This window comes from Schistosoma haematobium, chromosome 1 (assembly GCF_000699445.3).
Source record: "Schistosoma haematobium chromosome 1, whole genome shotgun sequence".
Classification (NCBI taxonomy): Eukaryota; Metazoa; Platyhelminthes; class Trematoda; order Strigeidida; family Schistosomatidae; genus Schistosoma; species Schistosoma haematobium.
Window position 1 is genome coordinate 25,998,006 of NC_067196.1, and position 18,134 is coordinate 26,016,139.

Sequence of the window (18,134 nt, forward strand, 5' to 3'; positions counted from 1 at the left end):
TCAATGTTACTAGAACAATGATAGATGAGTATATCTAAACAAGGATGTCATGTTCTAAATGTATGAATATAAATGAAGTGCTCATTAGAATATCACTAAAATATCGAGATGTTGAGTTACTAAGAAGTTCGAACCTTTTTTTTAAGTACGTGGTCATGTTTAGAAATTACTGAAAAGAAATATAACATAAATTGACTATAGTCAGGATTATAAATCATTGGATTCTCTCTGATCGGTCTATAAATATCCCCCTCGTCAAAACACCTGAAGTTCCAAGATTCTTTTCCATGACAGTTAATAGTTGACTATAACTGATGAGTCTAAAGCAGAGATAAAGCCATTTTCCAAGGTTTCCTTAGTTTCAATAGTTCTCCAACTAGTCTAGGCCCATTATCTGCAAAATCTTTCAAATCCTTCCAAATAATTTCGAACCAAGTTCAAGAGCGGTTTTTTATCGTATTGGTTTCACATTGTTGGATAGATTGATGAATGAATGATTTCCAGAATCCTTTCAAAATAAATCATAAATAATTGAAGTGTATATGCTAGAAAACATTCAATTTTGACTAGAGTGATACTTTTCTAAAACAGTGAACTTGTTTCATTCTGAATGTGAATAACTACAGAAATGGGCAACCGAGAAATGTTCAACAAGTAGAAGAAAATACTTGATTTTGTTTAGATTTCCACAGTTAATCAATCAATACTGATTTACAATTTATTGATATATTGAAACATGTTAAAATACACCTAATGGATTGTAAATAATAACACGAAAGTCACCCAAACTACAGTTTTAATAATATCATTTTTCTGAATACCCGGATCTCATATAAGTAAAGACACACACTTAACTCATAGACTGACATGTTGTATCACTGTAGACTAAACAATAAATGTGTATAATATTTAGCAAAAATACACTTGTTACTATCCTAATTGAAAAATTGTTGTTTTAAGTTTGAATCTATTTAAAACAGGTTTGGTATGTATTTTTTGAACATTGTCACATAACACTAACATGTACACTGATTAAAAAAATGCTGAATCAAGCATGAACGAAATAATAATACATGGGAATGTAGCTAATTATTTACTAGACAAACTATTTGTGTGAACACTGTAAAATGCAAAAAGTTAGAACGGTTGAGTGAAATATTACAGCTAAATATCTTATGCATACCGAATGTTCTAAAACGCTGATTAAGCTTGCAGTGATTACGTGAAGTAAATGAACGCAAGTTAATGATTATTACACAACCATACAATTCTTGTCATATGCTCTATTGCTATCATTTTAATCAACGTCTCTACAAACCTTTTTTGGATAAAATATTGTGGTAACTTCATTTTTCGATCTGTTTAATTTCATTTTTATCTTTGCGACACTATAATGATATTGTGGTTTATGTTACTGATGTCGATAGATATAAGTAGTATGTATCATCAACCGAAAGTCAAATGCCTGAAGGCAGAAGTTTAAGAAGACCGAAGAAAAAAGAACGAGACCAGAGAATGATTAGCGTGAAAACTAAGGGACAATAAAGTCTGTATGGTCCTCAGATTTTACTAAGACATTCTGCAATTTTGTCCTCACTTGTGTTCTCGTTCACTACGATATAACTTTAAATTAACTTCTGAATAAATCTATTTCCATAAGCATGTAAAATTTCATTTGTAACTTTTAATACTAAAATATCACATGTTCTGAGCAACTGATGACAACCAAATCGTTGTTCATGTTTGTCTCATAGTCATATTAGGGAACCATGAGTATAAAAATCTGTTAGAAATAAAACGGAGTAGTTTCTGAATAAAACAGTAAAAAAGCTAGGTTTAGAGGGCAGAAATTAAATGGTACATACTGTACAACTTTAGTTTTTCCGAGAAAAATCTTAGCTTCTATATAACCAGTGTATCTCTTCCCACTTACAATTATGTTGTCGCAACAGGTCACAAGTGATTATCAAAGTTTTTTTTCCTAATTCCATTTTAACTATTTAAAAAAATGACTTTTTTAATAGTTGAAATCATGAGTCAATTGAAGCTAGATCAACATGGAAAACCTGGAAGCACTGGATGACCGTTTCGTCCTACTGTGGAACTCCTCAGCAGTGAGCATCTACGATTCCGCCTCGCGAGATTCGATTTTTTTTAAAAAAAAAAACAGTAATCAAAAGTTTATGTTTACAAATCACAGATTGTTTTACATCTGAAGAAATATAATTAAATATTACATATTGTGTTAAATATGAATAAGTATACAAAGTATTAAAGTGATAATTAAGAATATACTTCAAAGAAGTATAAAATAATGTAACAAAAAACACAATACATTACAAGATGTTCATTATGAACTAATCTTTTTTTTTAATGTCTTAATGGGTGTATTCCGTTCATTATGAATTAGACATTATTTCCTTCTACAAAACAAGAGGTATATATAATAAACTTAATTATATAGAAAGATAGTCCATTGTTCATATAAATACACAAATGTATATTTGTTTTTTACGAATCTATTTTAGGTAAACAAAATGGATCAGCATAATGTCCAATAGTTTGATTATTTCTAGAAAATAATGTACAATATTCTTTACATGTTCTACATTGTATATCAGAAAATTTTAATTGAGAATAATCTTTTAAAGGGATTGTAGTGGATTGACGTTGAAAACAACAATCTACCTTAGATAATAAATCTGTAACCATCATTAACAAACAATCAATATGCATCACATTTGAACAACCTGGATTGATACACTACAATACAAAAGAAAAAAAGATACAAATCTTGTTAAATACCATAACAAGAACAAAATATAGTTAGGTAAAGAAAAAAGATATATTTACTTCCGAATTTAATATTGAGCCAAACTCTATTTTTGTTTTTGTTTTCTTGTGTGAAGGACAGAGTGATAATAATTACTTGATTAAGCCTGTTCCCTATCGTCGGGTATAGGTCACTGTCCCGTCCTGGGTTCTCATTTTCCTTTTGCCAAGTGCAATTCATGCTCCGATTTCCAGCCCAATGTATTGTTCGGTCTGCGTCTTTTCCTTTTGCCTTTGGGATTCGAAGTCAGGGCGTGACTTGTGATCTAGTCTGATAATTTCCGCAAAGCATATATTATACACAACGGAAATCTTTACCTTATTTCCTCCTCAGTTGGTTTTTTCTCTTCCCCAGTCAGTTATTGCTGATGATATCTGGTCAATGGATCTGAGTATCCTGTATAAACGGCTATTTATAAGTACCTGTAATTTTCTGATGATGGTTGTAGTAATTCCCCGAGTTTCAACTCCGTCTAATACAACTGTTTTAATGTTGGCATTTAAGATTCTGTTTTTGGTCTTGAGTGACAGTTCTTCTAAGTTCTACATATTCTTTAATTGCAGAAAGGCCTCTCTTCATACGCCGACCATTGCCTTCAAATTCGCACCAAATTATCCGTGTTTATCGATGATGCTACCTAAGTACGTAAAGGCTCCACACCTATTAAATTAAGCGTAATTTTGTTTTGGCCTGCTGTTTTGTATTTCAGAATCTTCTCTTTTCCCCTGTGAATGTTGAGGTATACTACCATTGTGATTTTACACGGCTTCCTACACTGAGGTAATAGGTGGGAGAAAGCAAGGTTTAAAGACATGACCTGAAAGCTAAAAGTCAAGTACTTTGAACACCATACCATTATTCCAAAAAGTAATTATTTAGGAGAAAATAAGAGACAATTAGTGTGAATCGAAGAGAGAGGAGTATCAGTAATCTACACTTGGTGTAACTGGAAATCAAGCGCTTAAACCTAGATTTATTAAATGACTTGGATTGCATTACACAAACTGCCATAGAAACAGACTTTGAGTAAACTAGACAGAAACATTATCTAGTTACCATTTCATTATCTACAAGATACAATAATCTGATAACTCTTTCCTTAAGAGTTAACTATTTTTTTTCCTAAAAATATAATTGTTTTCTAAATCCTCCTTGTAGAATGACATAGGCGATAGCTGCTGAACAGACATCAAAATTTATTTGCTAAAAATCATTAAACTCAACGAATAATATTATCAAGATATCTACAAGCATAATATGATGCTCTACTTAATCTTAGATTTCTGAAATTGAACAATAACGTATGATACTTTGAAAATGAAACTATAAATCATCTAGCCAATTTGTTAATTAAAATAGCAAAACAACAAAATACTCTATGTTATTCAAGTTATATACAAGTTTACTTACTCGTTTATAAGTAGTAAATTCATGTGTCCATATGGGTTTATTTAAGTCACCACAAAAATCACAGATTAACGCTCTTCGTCTACACGCTTTACATGTACGTACGTGTGCTAAAGCAACATCTTGAATGGTATTTTTAAGTAGTTCCTCTAATTTTGAAGATTGTACAAGTATTAAATCCTAAAAATATACATATATAACAAGTAGTACCAGAGGAATGAGCCAGTCTACAAATGTATGCTGATTGAACAATCAAAAAATAGGTGAGTGGAGCATATGATAAATATATCCCATGCAATTTAATCATGCATTTTACATGATGAACTGACCTCAGTTAAACAACTGTTGAAAACTAGGAAGCACTGTACAGCTGTTTCATCCTAGTATGGGACCTGAAAGCTTTGTGTAAGATCTTCAGTGTAATGTTGGATGTATATTGCTGATAAGTTTTATGATAAGGCGAAACAGGTATTCCGAAGCTTCCTGATATACAACAGTTGCCTAATCAAAGTCAGTCTATGATGTAAACTGCAAAACTCAAAAATTTCCACATATCTCCAATACTAACAGTGTACAGTTAATCCGAATGATTTACATGTTCTATTCTTCAGTTTACAGACGGACAGGTGTAAATTGTACTGAAATGATCTATATCAGAATGTTTGAAAGAAAACAGAGACATAGAAAGTTTTCAGTTATGAAAATGATAACGGAATTGTGAAATTCGATAACCTAATATCAAGTAATAGTGAAGCGATTTTGTTTGTAAATATTACAGTATATGCTGCACTCAAATTATTGATACCGGGGAGAAAAGCAGACAAAAATGATGAATATAATTCGAAAACATATAGGTTCGTTACATAAGAACTATCTTTGGGAAATTACCGTCAAAAGATAGGATAATAAGTTCAGTATTACATAAGTTAGCTTTTTAGTACACTGAATATTTCCATCAAGACATTTAAAAAGAAGTTGAGAGGACAATTGTTTCTTATCAATTAGTTCCTCATCAAGACTCTGCAATAATACATGTATGTATAAGATTAAGTGTGGAAATATAGGGAAAGTTCAATGAAATTCTACAAGTAACTTCGAAAGTGAAATTTCTATCGATAAGGTGACCGGTATATACTAAATGTTATGAAACAGAGCTTCGTAATATTCATTTTTGTCCTTTGAACAACAAAGAAGGGTAGTGTTCAGAAGTACGATAATGTATTTGGACGTTTGCATGTCGAATATAACAGATGCCACAAGAGCAGTTGAAACGGTAGATACACACAGACGCAGTAGAACCAGGAAGTTTATCCTTATTTCGTGAATTTACTATTGCCTGATTGAAGAAAAAAGGATATATACTAACTGAGTTTTGTTCATTCTATGGCCTTTTTATATTTCGTATCATTACCTCACTGGCTTCTTCCTTTACATGATTAAAAGAAAAAATATAGTTATATGAACTAAAAATGAATGTGAGTCTTGGTGATTAAATGAAAAGTAACAATAATTCGTTGAATTTATGATGATTAATCAAAGTGATGTTCGTCAGGACTGCCCACTCTCTCCATTCTTGTTTAACTTTGTCGTCGACGTGCTTTTAGAGATAACACTTTCCTCATCTAAATTTCCAAATGATGAACTTCTAACGGGAGATTCAATTGTTGACTTAGAACATGCCGATAACATAGTGAGGACGCTGACAAAATGCAAAGTCTTCTAGCCACTCTAAGCAACAATGCTAGCATGTTCGGGATGCGATTCTCCCCCTCAAAATGCTAAATGTTACTTCAGGATAGGGTGGCATTGTCATTCGAACTAATGATAGGGAGTGAATTAGTTGAGTGTCGACAGCTTCACTTATCTTGGAAGTCTCATCAGCCCTTGTGGTCTGGTGTGTGCCGAAATCTCAGCACGGATACAGAAGGCTCGACTAGCTTTTGCCAACTTGCATCATTTATGGCGTAGGCGAGATATCCGTCTACCAAACAAAGGGCGAGGTAGTGTGCAGCAGTTCGTTCTGTCCTACTTTATGGCAGCGAAACATGACCGGTAAGAGTAGAGGATATTCGTAAGTTACCAGGATTCGATCACAGGTGTCTTCGAAATATTGCTCGTATATCCTGGGACTACCGAGTAAGTAACGCTGTTGTTAGGAAACGGGTACTAGGTAAGGATGGTAAATCAACTGATGAAGTAGTGAAACTTCATCAGTTGAGATGGCTGGGACATGTGTTACGTTTGCCCAACCACCGACTGCCCCGACGTGGGATGTTTTATGGTGTAGGAGTAGGTTGGAAGAAAGTTAGAGGCGGCCAGACCAAAACATGGCACAAATCTATGAAGTCACTGACAAGTGGACTGAGCCATGTTGGTAGGTGTAGACTACCTGGTTGAGATTCGCGAGATCATAGCAACCGATGGTTAGGGACGTTGAATGACATGGCTCAAAATCGTTTGCAATGGTGCAGGTGCATCCACTCTTTGTGTTCTCCCAAATTCTAATCTTCTGAATTCTTCATGTCCCTTTTTTTCTCTTTCCAAATTTATTTTACTGGATAATACTTTTTGAATAACATCTTCAAACCCTAATCTTTCCGATTACTGCTTATACTTTTACTACCTCTACCACTATGGGATTTGAATCGACAATTGTATTTGTGTGCTAATGTGGTATGGCAACCCGAACTGATATACGTACGTACGTACAAAGTTCTACTTTGTTACTGACTGACTGAGTATGACGCACTGTATGCTACAATAAAAATGCGTTCCTAATGGTTAGATTAGTTGTGAACATAAAATGATGCAATTGAAAAATAAGTTTATCATGCATAGTCTCATAAAAATTTCTTCAAAAACATTGTTACAACTCATACAGAAAACTACTTATCTTTAGTCAATGTATCTACATTAGATGATTGATGATAAATTCCTATTGTTGATACATAGTTTAAACTTGCGTTTGGAAACACCTTTCCTTTGTATCTCATCACTTCATCAATTATTAGAGCATATATGCGACTTTAAATAAGAAACATATTTTATATTAGTTTCTGTCGATAATTCCAGAACACTGTCATCTTTCTAACACTAGGAAATTTCATGTATTTACTTAATTCGCAGTGTAACTATATTATAGACCGAGGCCAATAGCGACATTAAAATAATCTTATGATTTTGAAACCACTTTTCAGTCAGTGGAAATGAAGTCAGCATAAATAGAAAGTAATAAGACCGGTAAGACTGTGGTGATTTTTGGGAATTTATTAGCTTTTCACGGCTTATTATCAGTTTATAACCTTAAAGTTATATATATATATATATATATATATATATATATATATATATATATATACCAAGGCTTTATTTCTGGATCCTTTTTATGCCCATAAATGGTTTTGTGGAACATTCATCATCAGTGACGAAATTCCCATTACACATTCGCAGAAGATTTAGAAAGATGGAAATGTAAGACAATGTGGGGAAGTAACGTGAAGAAATCATTATCTCCTTTTGGGATTCCTACTTCACTGACTCATTTATTATTCACTAGATAACTGACAAAATGATTTGTTTAGGAAGCTACCATGAGCAAAGCAGATTCAAGCACTATCCCGATAGGAAAAAGCAAGAATTTAACCTGTTTCACTCTTTCATTTTCAACTTATGGTGATAAAAACAAAAAAGGGTTTTCCAACTGATTCTAAATGTTTCAAGTAGCACACAAAGATCTTTCTATTTGGACTTTTCATGTGAAGTATGACACAAAAGCCATTTTCACAATTCTGATTGTCTTAGTTTTATAGTACAGTCATACATAATTGGATTTATTCTTTAGTTTATCTTGAGAGAAATGATATTCTACTTTTGTTGAGACCACAAACTGATCCAGGTTAAACAACCATTGAAAACCTGAAAGAACTGGACGGCTATTTCATCCTAGTATGAGACTCTTTAGCAGTGCGCATCCACAACCCTGAAAACAGGGACCAAACGTAGAACTCGCAATCTCCTGCGCGAATGCTTAACCCCTAAACCACTGAAAAGGAATTTGATGATGTACAAGTCTTACTTCAATCCATAATCAAATCTACTTTATTCTAGAAAACATTCGAAAGAAAAATAAACTAATGATAGAAATATTACTAAATCAAATATTATATTTTTTATTATAAAAATGAAGTGAACTGGAATTTATAACAACAAACCTACCTCAATTGAATATATATCAATATCATTGATATTTTGTAGCATATACATTCGACCATCCATACATTCACATAGTTTTTCAGCTGTTTTACCATCACATCTAATTATTTGATCCCATAACAAAACTAAAGTACGTCGAAGTTGTCTAATTAAATATAAATTCGGTATAGTAGCATAAAGAATAGGGTTTAATTTAGCTAAATTTATCACTGGTCTATTATGTAACGCACTAAGAAATTGATGTGTAATTTGACAAACTGAAATTAAAAGATAAATTTTAAAGAAAGAAAGAAAAATTAAAGGAGAGGAGGAAGAAGAATAAACAATTGTAAGATTAATTGAATGTTAACATTAAGAAAACTTCATTACAAGTGAGGAAGTCAGTCAGTCAGTAACAAAGTAGAACTTCGTACGTACGTACATCAGTTTAAGTTGCTATACCACATTAGCACAGAGATGCAGTTGTCGATTCAAATCCCGTAGTGGTAGAGGTAGTAAGTGAGGGAAAAAAATGTAATCATAAAACTCGATTTTATGCTATATTGTGTAATTTATTTGTCAAGTGTATAGGTTAATATGCTCAGATTTAAGCTTTGCTATTCGTTATACATGGGTATGAGTGAGAGAGAGATAGGGTAATTGATGATATTTCAATTAGTCAAACTGAATTACTAGAAGTGAACTAGATAATTAAATATTTTTAAGTCATTGCCAATTTTAAGTAAAGTTATACAATGTAGCAAGAAACTAGATTAGATTCTTTAAATCATGTCGTCGTCGAATCATTTCGGGAACAAAAGAAATCAACTACTCATAGTTTGACAAGATGAAACAGAATGATCGATTGTGTTAACGTTTTCAATATTAATATATTGTGTTAAGAAATAAATTAATCAGATACAAAGTTTATCAACCGAATATTCTACATAAAAATGATAATTTTATACAATTGGTCAATTGACTAAGGATATCTAAACTAAGTCGGAAATTAAAAGAGGAATATTCCTCAATCAGTCAACACAGTCAAGAAATCATTGACAAACAGTTATACCAGTACTTTTAGTGAAATATCTATATTTGGTTAGATAAGAATATCAAGGTGATATTTATTTGACTTCTAGATAAGTTTTCTAAAGTTATGGTCTGTACAGCCAACCAAGTACGGAATGAGACAGATATCCGCTAGTAGTGCTACTAAGTGAGGATTGTAATGAAACACAAACTGACCAAATTTGAAAATACGGCCAGAAATGTACTCACTCAATGACTAAGACATATTATAGTCACCACAAAAGCTAAAGGTTCAGAATTTGATTCTGTTTGGGATTATACTGTAATAATTGATTATTTCGTATACACGAAATGAAAATTTTTATCGCCTAACATACATATTCAATCAATTGTCCAGTGGTTCCATAAGCAAATTACCAGTCCAATTCCATTAGGTATCCAGTTAGGGTATTAAATCAATTATCCCGTAGTAACAGTCATTAATTACTACGTAGAATCATGTTTTGGATAATGTTTACCATTAAAATGTAAAGTGGATATTCCATTTTATTTCAGACTAGTTATCTGAATGTACCTCCATCCTAATGTTGATCTTCACACTGGAACTCGAACTTGTGACCTATCGTTTAAAATACCAAAGAGCTACTAATTGAATTATGTTAGCCATCAATGTATTCAACAGGATTCAAAGAATTTCAAACAAGGATTGATCAAATTCACTCCTGGCTTTCGATAAGAGAAACAACGGAAATTCACACAATTTTAATAGGATTAATTTTATGTCATAATCAATAAGAAATGGAGAACAATAATAATAATGATAATAATAATAATAATAATAATAATAACAGTATACCTGGTTTCAGTGAAAAATCCCAATTCATTATAAGATTACGAGGAATAATTGCTTCTTGTAACTGATGACAATTAATACAATAAAAACAAGCATCATAATGATCCAGGAAAGCATTATCTAAATTTGTATAGATTAAAGAAGGCGAGGATTTGAAAGCGAAGATAATAATTAAAACAAGAATTTAAGAAAAGGTAAGAAACTTAAACATAAATTCAAATGATATGAAAGAAACAATTGAATTTTGATGTAATAACTAACTTTTAAATATTTGTGTTTTGCTAACTCATAAAATTTCGAAATAAATTACAAATTAACAATGATATAATGAAGTTTCGGATACAGACTATTGTTTATTTAACAATAAGAATCAACCTCAAAGATTGGAACAATTGAGATATTGAGGAACTATGTGAGACTAAGAATGTGACTCGAGTTGTTACAATTTTGAATTCAAGAAATAAATCTGTGATTGTAAACAAAGTTGTGAATAATGGCTATTGTGAGAAAATTGTTAATGTAGTTCACATTCACTACAAATCCATGCATTAGCGTCTATGTATATGATCAATGCTTCAACAAAGCTGATTCATTTAAATATTTTAAATATGAAGCGATACCAACGGAATAACCAATGGAAATCAGAAACTATTAGTTTGTCGGTTTATATAAGTCTGAGACTCTTTGAATAGCACGCATCTTTAACGATACCCCCTCCCTAACTTCATGAGGGGTAATTAGATATTTAGCCACTAGATTCTAATCTAATCGATCACTACTAAAAATAAAATTGATTTACGGTATTTTATGTAAAATTCTTTACCAACCAATTGTGTATTACGATTGTATGACTTTATATGATGATTATTATATTACCAACATGTTTCATAATTAGTGGAAAATAAAATTTCACCTTTTCAAAGACTAAGGAATGCAGAAACAAAACTTTTGATTTGAGGGCTTCCCGCCAAATACCAACAGCTGATTAACATCAAAGTAGATCACCATGTCAACTCACGTGACCTGGAGGTCACACTGAGAATTCGATCGATAGGAGTCAGTCAGCATTGATACCTACAGTTTAGTGCAAACCGCTACTTATAAAAGACTACTAAACTCCATACGTCTAGGGTTTCTCACCATATTTCTCGAGTAATTCACGACAACGTCAGATATACAGGTAATCAATATATAATTATATTACCGGTATGGGGTTGTCGAGAATGCTAGGTTTTAAAGTGGGGTCATGAACCGATCGTGGATTGATTGGAGTTGAACATTAACACCATTGGATGAGGGCTGTCGTTCGCGAGTGAGATCGAAGGTCCTGGGTTCAAATCCAACGTGCGGGATCGTGGATGAGCACTGCTGAGGAGACCCACACTAGGGTGAAACGTCCGCCCAGTGCTTTCAGTTTTTCAATGGTGGTCTAACATTGATTGGCTCATGATCTGAATTAATATATAAAAAGCTAAATATACATATATGTAATTTTTTTTCACTGAGAGGGAGAGATATTGATCATTATCTGTAAGAACATAGGAACAGTTAGTACAAATTCTAAGGGAACTGGTGCGTATAATTTATAGAGAATTAAGAATTTTCACTGGTTGAATCAACTCGGAAAATGCATTAGTTCATTAGATAAACTGATAGATTACAAATTATACAGAACCTAATAAATTCTAGTATCATGTGATGATATCAAAAATCAGAATTAAATGAAAGTCCTAGGTTCGATCTTTGGTAAGGTTGTGGATGCACAGTATTAACGAGTTTGATATTGGCGAAAATTAACTATCCAGTGCTTTCCGCTTTTCAATTTTTGTTTTAAAATCAGTCTTCAATGCAAACTATAAAATTAAATAACAGTTTATTATGATATTTTGATTATTCTCATTGTAAATAATCGTCAATTTTATTATTTTAAGTAAACAAAACGAGTCATAGTACTGGTATAAAATATCAATTATTGAGTAGTAAATCAACAATAGTAATAAACACATACTTGGTTTCAGACGATCGGAACAACGTTTACAACGTCCGTAGAACACAGAGTTTTCTCCATTTCCATATTCAAATTTACATGCTCCAGGAAATATATCAACCAACCGTGAAACATCCTAGATTTTGTTTTCAACAGCAACAAAAAATAATACTAACATAGAATCAAAAGAAAACAAGATACCCAAGTAGTTCTATTTAAGTAACTGATAAAAATATCACACATTGAAATGAATAAACTAATGTCAAGGATTGGTAATGTTTGGTTAACTTCAAACCATTAAGTTATGAGTGAAAACAACATATCACTTTATTCTGAACTATTTGGTTATACCATTAACTTTTACACATAACAAATAAATTATATCTTGTCTGTTGAAAACTCAAGATCATTAATCACGGACGGTTTAATATACCCAGATGTTTAAACTGGAAAAATAAATGATGGAACGGAATTTGAACCTGTGACTCGATGATGAAAATTTGAATGCAACATTTTATATGTTGAGATACTTTTACTGATTAACGTGCTTAAACGGCTAACCTATATACGTAGGAAGAGTGAGAATAATTATCTAACAAGAATTTGTTTTATCCCACCGGATCCTTATCAGATATCTAAAACCTTTAGGATTCGAATATCCGTAAAGCGAACTCATTTCAACATTTTATGATTAAAGTCGATCACTAGTGAACATTAATATGTGTCAGTATAATAAGTAGTTAGAACTATAAAAATCCAGGCAAAAATAAAGAGTGATTAAGATGTTACGACTGAGGATCACATTTAATGGGAACTTCTATAAAATCTAATTTAGAAAGTCACTTAAGTGTTTAAAGATGAAAATTTGTTAGAAACTCGGTTGGATTGTGTTATGAGGATCTAGAGTTATAATTACTGTTATCAATGTTGATGAGTAAAGAAAATCTACATATTTCCTTGTTACTATTAGGCTTTTCATTTCTATGACAGAAATTCGAGAACCAGTTGTGAAATGTATGTTCATCAACAGATTATTAGTTCACCAAAAAGAATAGTATAAACTTTCATTAATTTGTTTAGGATTATGGACTGATTAGAACCCACAAAAAACTTATCCTCATCAGTTTTTGGTATGAATAGATGTTATGAATCAGATGTTATTTACGGTAAAACTGAAGCATGAAAATAACTTTCAGTCACGAAGTTAAAAAAACTCTCCCTCAACTGCTTAGGCCAGGGTGGTCGGGTGGTATTACTGGCCCAAAAACAAAAAGCGCGACTTAAAGCTTAGTACATAAAATGTACCTAACGATGATAGGTGAAGACAAAAGACATGAATTGAAATCATCAGAATTAGCCAAGGCAGAACCTGGCACATGTGTACATCGGTTCAAGTTATCAAACCCCATTAGCAAGGAAAGGCGACTTCACTGTACACAATGATGCCTCATATAACTACAAAAAAAGGATAATGGCAATCAGAAAAGCCCATTTCAAATGTAAAGAGACGAAAACCAGAAATATTTCTGCACCATAGTTTAATTAGGTTAAGAAGAGTGTTTATTTGTGTAACTACCACAACAGCGCAAGATGGTTAAAATAGAAATTTAACAATAATTGGACACCACATCATCATGTTTCTTAACCGGACTAAAACATTTTTTTAAAAGTTTATTGTAACTCATCTACCGACCACAATTTTATGCACCCATAGTATTGTTTAAACGGAAGTAAGATAACAAACAGATTACCTCCTCGGTAATATCTAATAACAAGTCGTCACCAACTATATCCCAATCGTTATCCTGTGAAATTGTAGAGGTTTTCATAAAAGAGAAAAGAAAAAAAGCATTACTATGGAGAAGTTCATCGATTTAAACAAATTCTACAAAGAGACAAAACACATGTCAGTAACTCAACAAATCAAAGGATGAGCCCGATAAACACAAAACCTTTGGCAAGTCCAGATTTACAACACGGTCAGAAATTGTCGCTTATTATTTGCAAAATTATTTACATTTCTGTTTGTGAGTTCAAAAAACTGCCCAGCTATCTAGATCGAGATAGACAGTGCAATTGACGGACCACAAATATAGATATCATCTTAAACATTATTATCAAAAATATGAAGCTACGTTAGTTGCGATAATCAACAATTTTACCGCGTGAAATTGTTTAAAAATCCTATCACATATCAGAATACAAACCAAATTGGAATAGCAGATCAGGATTCTTTGTAATTGTGCCAATGATTAAAATGTATACTATTCTAACACTCACTAACCTCATTTGTTAAAGATTCTGTCGATACACTCCTATCCCCTTCTGGAACCAATATGATTGAATCAGAAGGTTTAGCTGTTTAATTTCAAAAAAATATAGAAATAAAATGACACTCAACTTTTCCGTGGGAAAATACTGCACTAAATTTCCATCTAAAAATACATTGCCTCACTTCTATCCTTGAACTCTGAGAATATTCAATACTTTAATGTATATCAGGGTTGAGCTAAGAAACTTTCAGATATTCAGACGAATACATACCTAAAGACGTCAAGTTACAAAGGTTTATTGCACGAACTCATTTGAAATTTTAAGTTATTCACAAGTCGAACCTCTGGGTTTTTGCAACTAAGTTTATTTTCGAAGTGTAGTCATATTGAATAAGAATTTTTATCTTTATTTGCTTTGAAGAAGTGACTTACATTAAGTCGCGAAACGCCAGAAAAACAATTTTATACTAGTTGGAATATCACAAAAATATTTATTGTTACTAACATTTAAAACTTTCTATAGTAATACAATAGGTATGACAACATAAATAAAATTATTCTATTCTTAACATTTCGATATATAACCTTGAGCATGAAACAAGTGAAAAGTTGTCTATTACAACCAATACTAGTAGACAACAATATGTAAAATCAAAGGTACAGATTCACAGATACTTACTACCTAAATTATGGTAATTGTGGTAAACAGTGGGGCAAAAGCACACTATATTTTAAAAATCATTACGAAGATCAGTACTGTTGGTTACTTCGTTCGCACGCTGAATTCAAAGTTAAATTGAATAAAGGGAGTAATTTTTAATGCTTCCGATAAAATCACAAAACACTACCATCTCTATAAAATAATTATGTCAATTTGTTATTGATATGTATCTATTGTAAAAGTATTCGTTTGTTGGTTTTAATTACAAAGTATTATTTTTTAATGCGCTAAATATAACAACATTAAAATTAATAGATAAACACAAGTCTATTACTACTAACACTGTTACCACTTTTGATACTCTAGGATTCGCGCTTACAGTTTCACCCTCTTGTGCCAATTGGCTAATGTAACTCAAGCTATTGTACATATGCACCAGGTTCAACGTTGTGTTTGACAGGCTGAAGTGGAATTTATAGAAATATAGTAGTAGTGATGTCTCGATTACGACCAGGTTCATGAAATATCACCTTATGGGAATGCAAAAAGACTCTCAATATAACTCCTCTAAATAATATATCAAATGGAAAACAAATGATACTTGAATAAAGCAAGATAAGAATAACGTCTGTCCAACGTTCATTTTGTACAAAAGGATGAATTTTTAGATAAAATCTCAGTATATAGGTAAGATCCTTTACAGTGATGAGCAATATTTTTCTTTTTACGAGCATTTGCAAATAAAATCAGTTGATGTAAGACCAAAACAGAGTTGTAGAGGTAAATAAATCTCCAAGCAAAAACGTCCTGTAAGTTTTCGACATTGATACTGACCTCATTAGTTTTACTGCACACCCTAGATGAATGCGCTCAGTCACGCAACCGTACCAAATCGCGAGCGGGTACGTTGTGCTACGCATCGCCTCCAACTACTACCCAGCTTAGATAAAAAAGTTCCCAAATATATCTGAGGACTTATTAATCCTTGACTTCTGATTTGACTGAGTTGATATTCTTTGTTTATACAAGTCTTACAGACAGAGGCGTTGTCAAACCCTGAATATCTGTGGCATTTTAAAAGTGATAGCAACGCACCTTTGTCAGTAAACAGGAAATAGAGGAAAATATCGAGAAAAACAGTATCGTTTTACCTTCGGAAGTAGTCTCCATACTTGTATTTACTTTAGAAAATTTGCATATCTCTATAGGTTCGATCCATGAGTTGCAAGCAAGCCTCAACAGGTTATTTGAACCCGTGGGATAAATTTGTTTTCCACTGATCAACAGATGATCTTCAGGTTTCCTCATAGTTTGGAACAGCATTCACGTCGGGAAAACGGCTACATCAGTATTTTTAAAGTAAAATCAATAACATTTTTTTAAACCAAGAGTTACTAGTCACATTTTGTTGTACAGAGTTATGTAAAATCATTAAAAATTAATTTCACTGAAGAATGAAAAATGTGAGCCCCGAAACGACAAAACCTTTCAGATATTATACAAATTCTGATTCCCCTATAAGCCTGTAAAAATTTACTAATTTCCCATTGAATCACATCTGATGTAAGAAATTACGGGGATTATTCAAGCCAAATATACCATAAAAAGCTGCTTTCTAAGAACAACAACTAATATTATTAGACTGTGTTTATCAGAGTTATTTGCAGTGTCTATGATTAACCGGTAGAAAACTGGCTAACTATCTTAATGTCGAGAACAAGACAGGAAGCCAAAGGCTGTTAAGAAACAAATTGAGGAACAAACGCATTTCCCAAGAACATAACAAACAGACAACACGACATATAACTAAACCGTTGAAAATAAATCTTGAACTTGGAAGGATAAAACTTTTGTCGTCCGAAATTTAGAAAAACCCTGCAGATATTTGTACATACATGGCTCGACTGAATTTCTAAAATCAGTGGAAGCGGTTAGAACCACAAAGCTTCAACCATCGCTTTTCTGAAAGTCTGAACTTGCCATAAAGCAGACATATCCAAAAAGTTAGTTTTAAAGACCTACAGGAAGAACTAAAGTATGAGAGATATCAGATTACAAGGGATTATAATTATTTGGAACCATCCGTCGCAGCGTATCAAGTGGATAAAATAGAACTTATGTCCAGAAAATCATCAAGGAAATCAGAAGACTTCATGCACACAAATATTAAAAAGCGGAGAGACTATAATTTTTGGACAAACTAATCAGATTTACGATGACAAGTATTGGATTAATCCAATAGAAAGTTCTACGCGAAATTCACCCATCCATTTACCGAATTAGAATTTTGGCACCAATGTTGATGTCAGTTTGTGATGAAAACCCTAAATCTAATTCCTAACCTTTACTATCCACTGTAAATCATATGATATATAGTTCCGAGCAATTGACTGCACATTGTATACATCAACTTTCCAAGCAAAATGGTCACTCTACATCGAGGCGAATTTAAATTTATTAGGGACTTGGAATGCATGAAAATGTCTGAAAGAAGATGCACTGCAGTAAGCCGCAAAAAATTTTAACTCATCAGCTGATCGTAGCGCAACTTTAGGAAACACCTCCTATTTATTGTCGGATTCAACCCTGATTGACCAAGGTTGAATGTAATTTAGCCTAAATACTTGGTGGATTTCCGGGCGAACTTATCCGCAACGCAACCATGTAAACTTAATGTATCGCCTAGTGTAATAACGGTCATCTGTGCGTTCAAGTAACCACAGATTTTGTAATTTCATAATGTATTTTTAATTAAATAACTAGATTAGGTTGTTAATTTTGCTCTGTTTTTAATTTTTATTCGCCACGTTCGACTGCGTTACACTGTACGTTCATTGCACGCTGGAATGATATCTCAAGTCATAGTTAGCTTAATCACATAGTTGATTGTTTCCAGA

General features: G+C 32.5%; 1 protein-coding gene across 3 annotated transcripts; it reads right to left on the bottom strand.

The window, feature by feature from the left end:
* Positions 1 to 2,167: 2,167 nt before the first annotated feature.
* DEF8A (Differentially expressed in FDCP 8 A) lies at positions 2,168 to 17,785 on the bottom strand. Of its 3 annotated transcripts, none has more exons than XM_051214236.1 (9): positions 17,580 to 17,785; positions 16,389 to 16,577; positions 14,588 to 14,661; positions 14,055 to 14,108; positions 12,325 to 12,439; positions 10,320 to 10,436; positions 8,456 to 8,709; positions 4,244 to 4,420; positions 2,168 to 2,763 (listed from the first exon to the last, which is right to left on the bottom strand). In XM_051214236.1, exons 2-9 carry the CDS (start codon positions 16,558 to 16,560, stop codon positions 2,512 to 2,514), a joined length of 1,215 nt encoding a protein of 404 aa, XP_051073546.1. In that variant the 5' UTR covers positions 16,561 to 16,577; positions 17,580 to 17,785; the 3' UTR covers positions 2,168 to 2,511. The 3 variants fall into 3 exon arrangements, with proteins under 3 accessions (XP_051073546.1, XP_051073545.1, XP_051073547.1); XM_051214237.1 differs by lacking the exon at positions 17,580 to 17,785 and adding an exon at positions 4,570 to 4,888 and having other exon boundaries at positions 16,389 to 16,578; XM_051214235.1 differs by adding an exon at positions 4,570 to 4,888 and having other exon boundaries at positions 2,171 to 2,763; positions 12,325 to 14,661; positions 15,579 to 16,577.
* Positions 17,786 to 18,134: the final 349 nt, after the last annotated feature.

Bases quoted from the DNA above. Each gene is read 5' to 3' on its own strand.
- DEF8A (XM_051214236.1), bottom strand. From the start codon at position 16,560: ATGCTGTTCCAAACTATGAGGAAACCTGAAGATCATCTGTTGATCAGT. The intron at 14,109-14,587 runs GTTAGTGAGTGT...ACAATTTCACAG, and splicing joins CAGAATCTTTAACAAATGAG to GATAACGATTGGGATATAGT. The intron at 10,437-12,324 runs GTATGTGTTTAT...ATACAAATTTAG, and splicing joins TTCCGATCGTCTGAAACCAA to ATAATGCTTTCCTGGATCAT.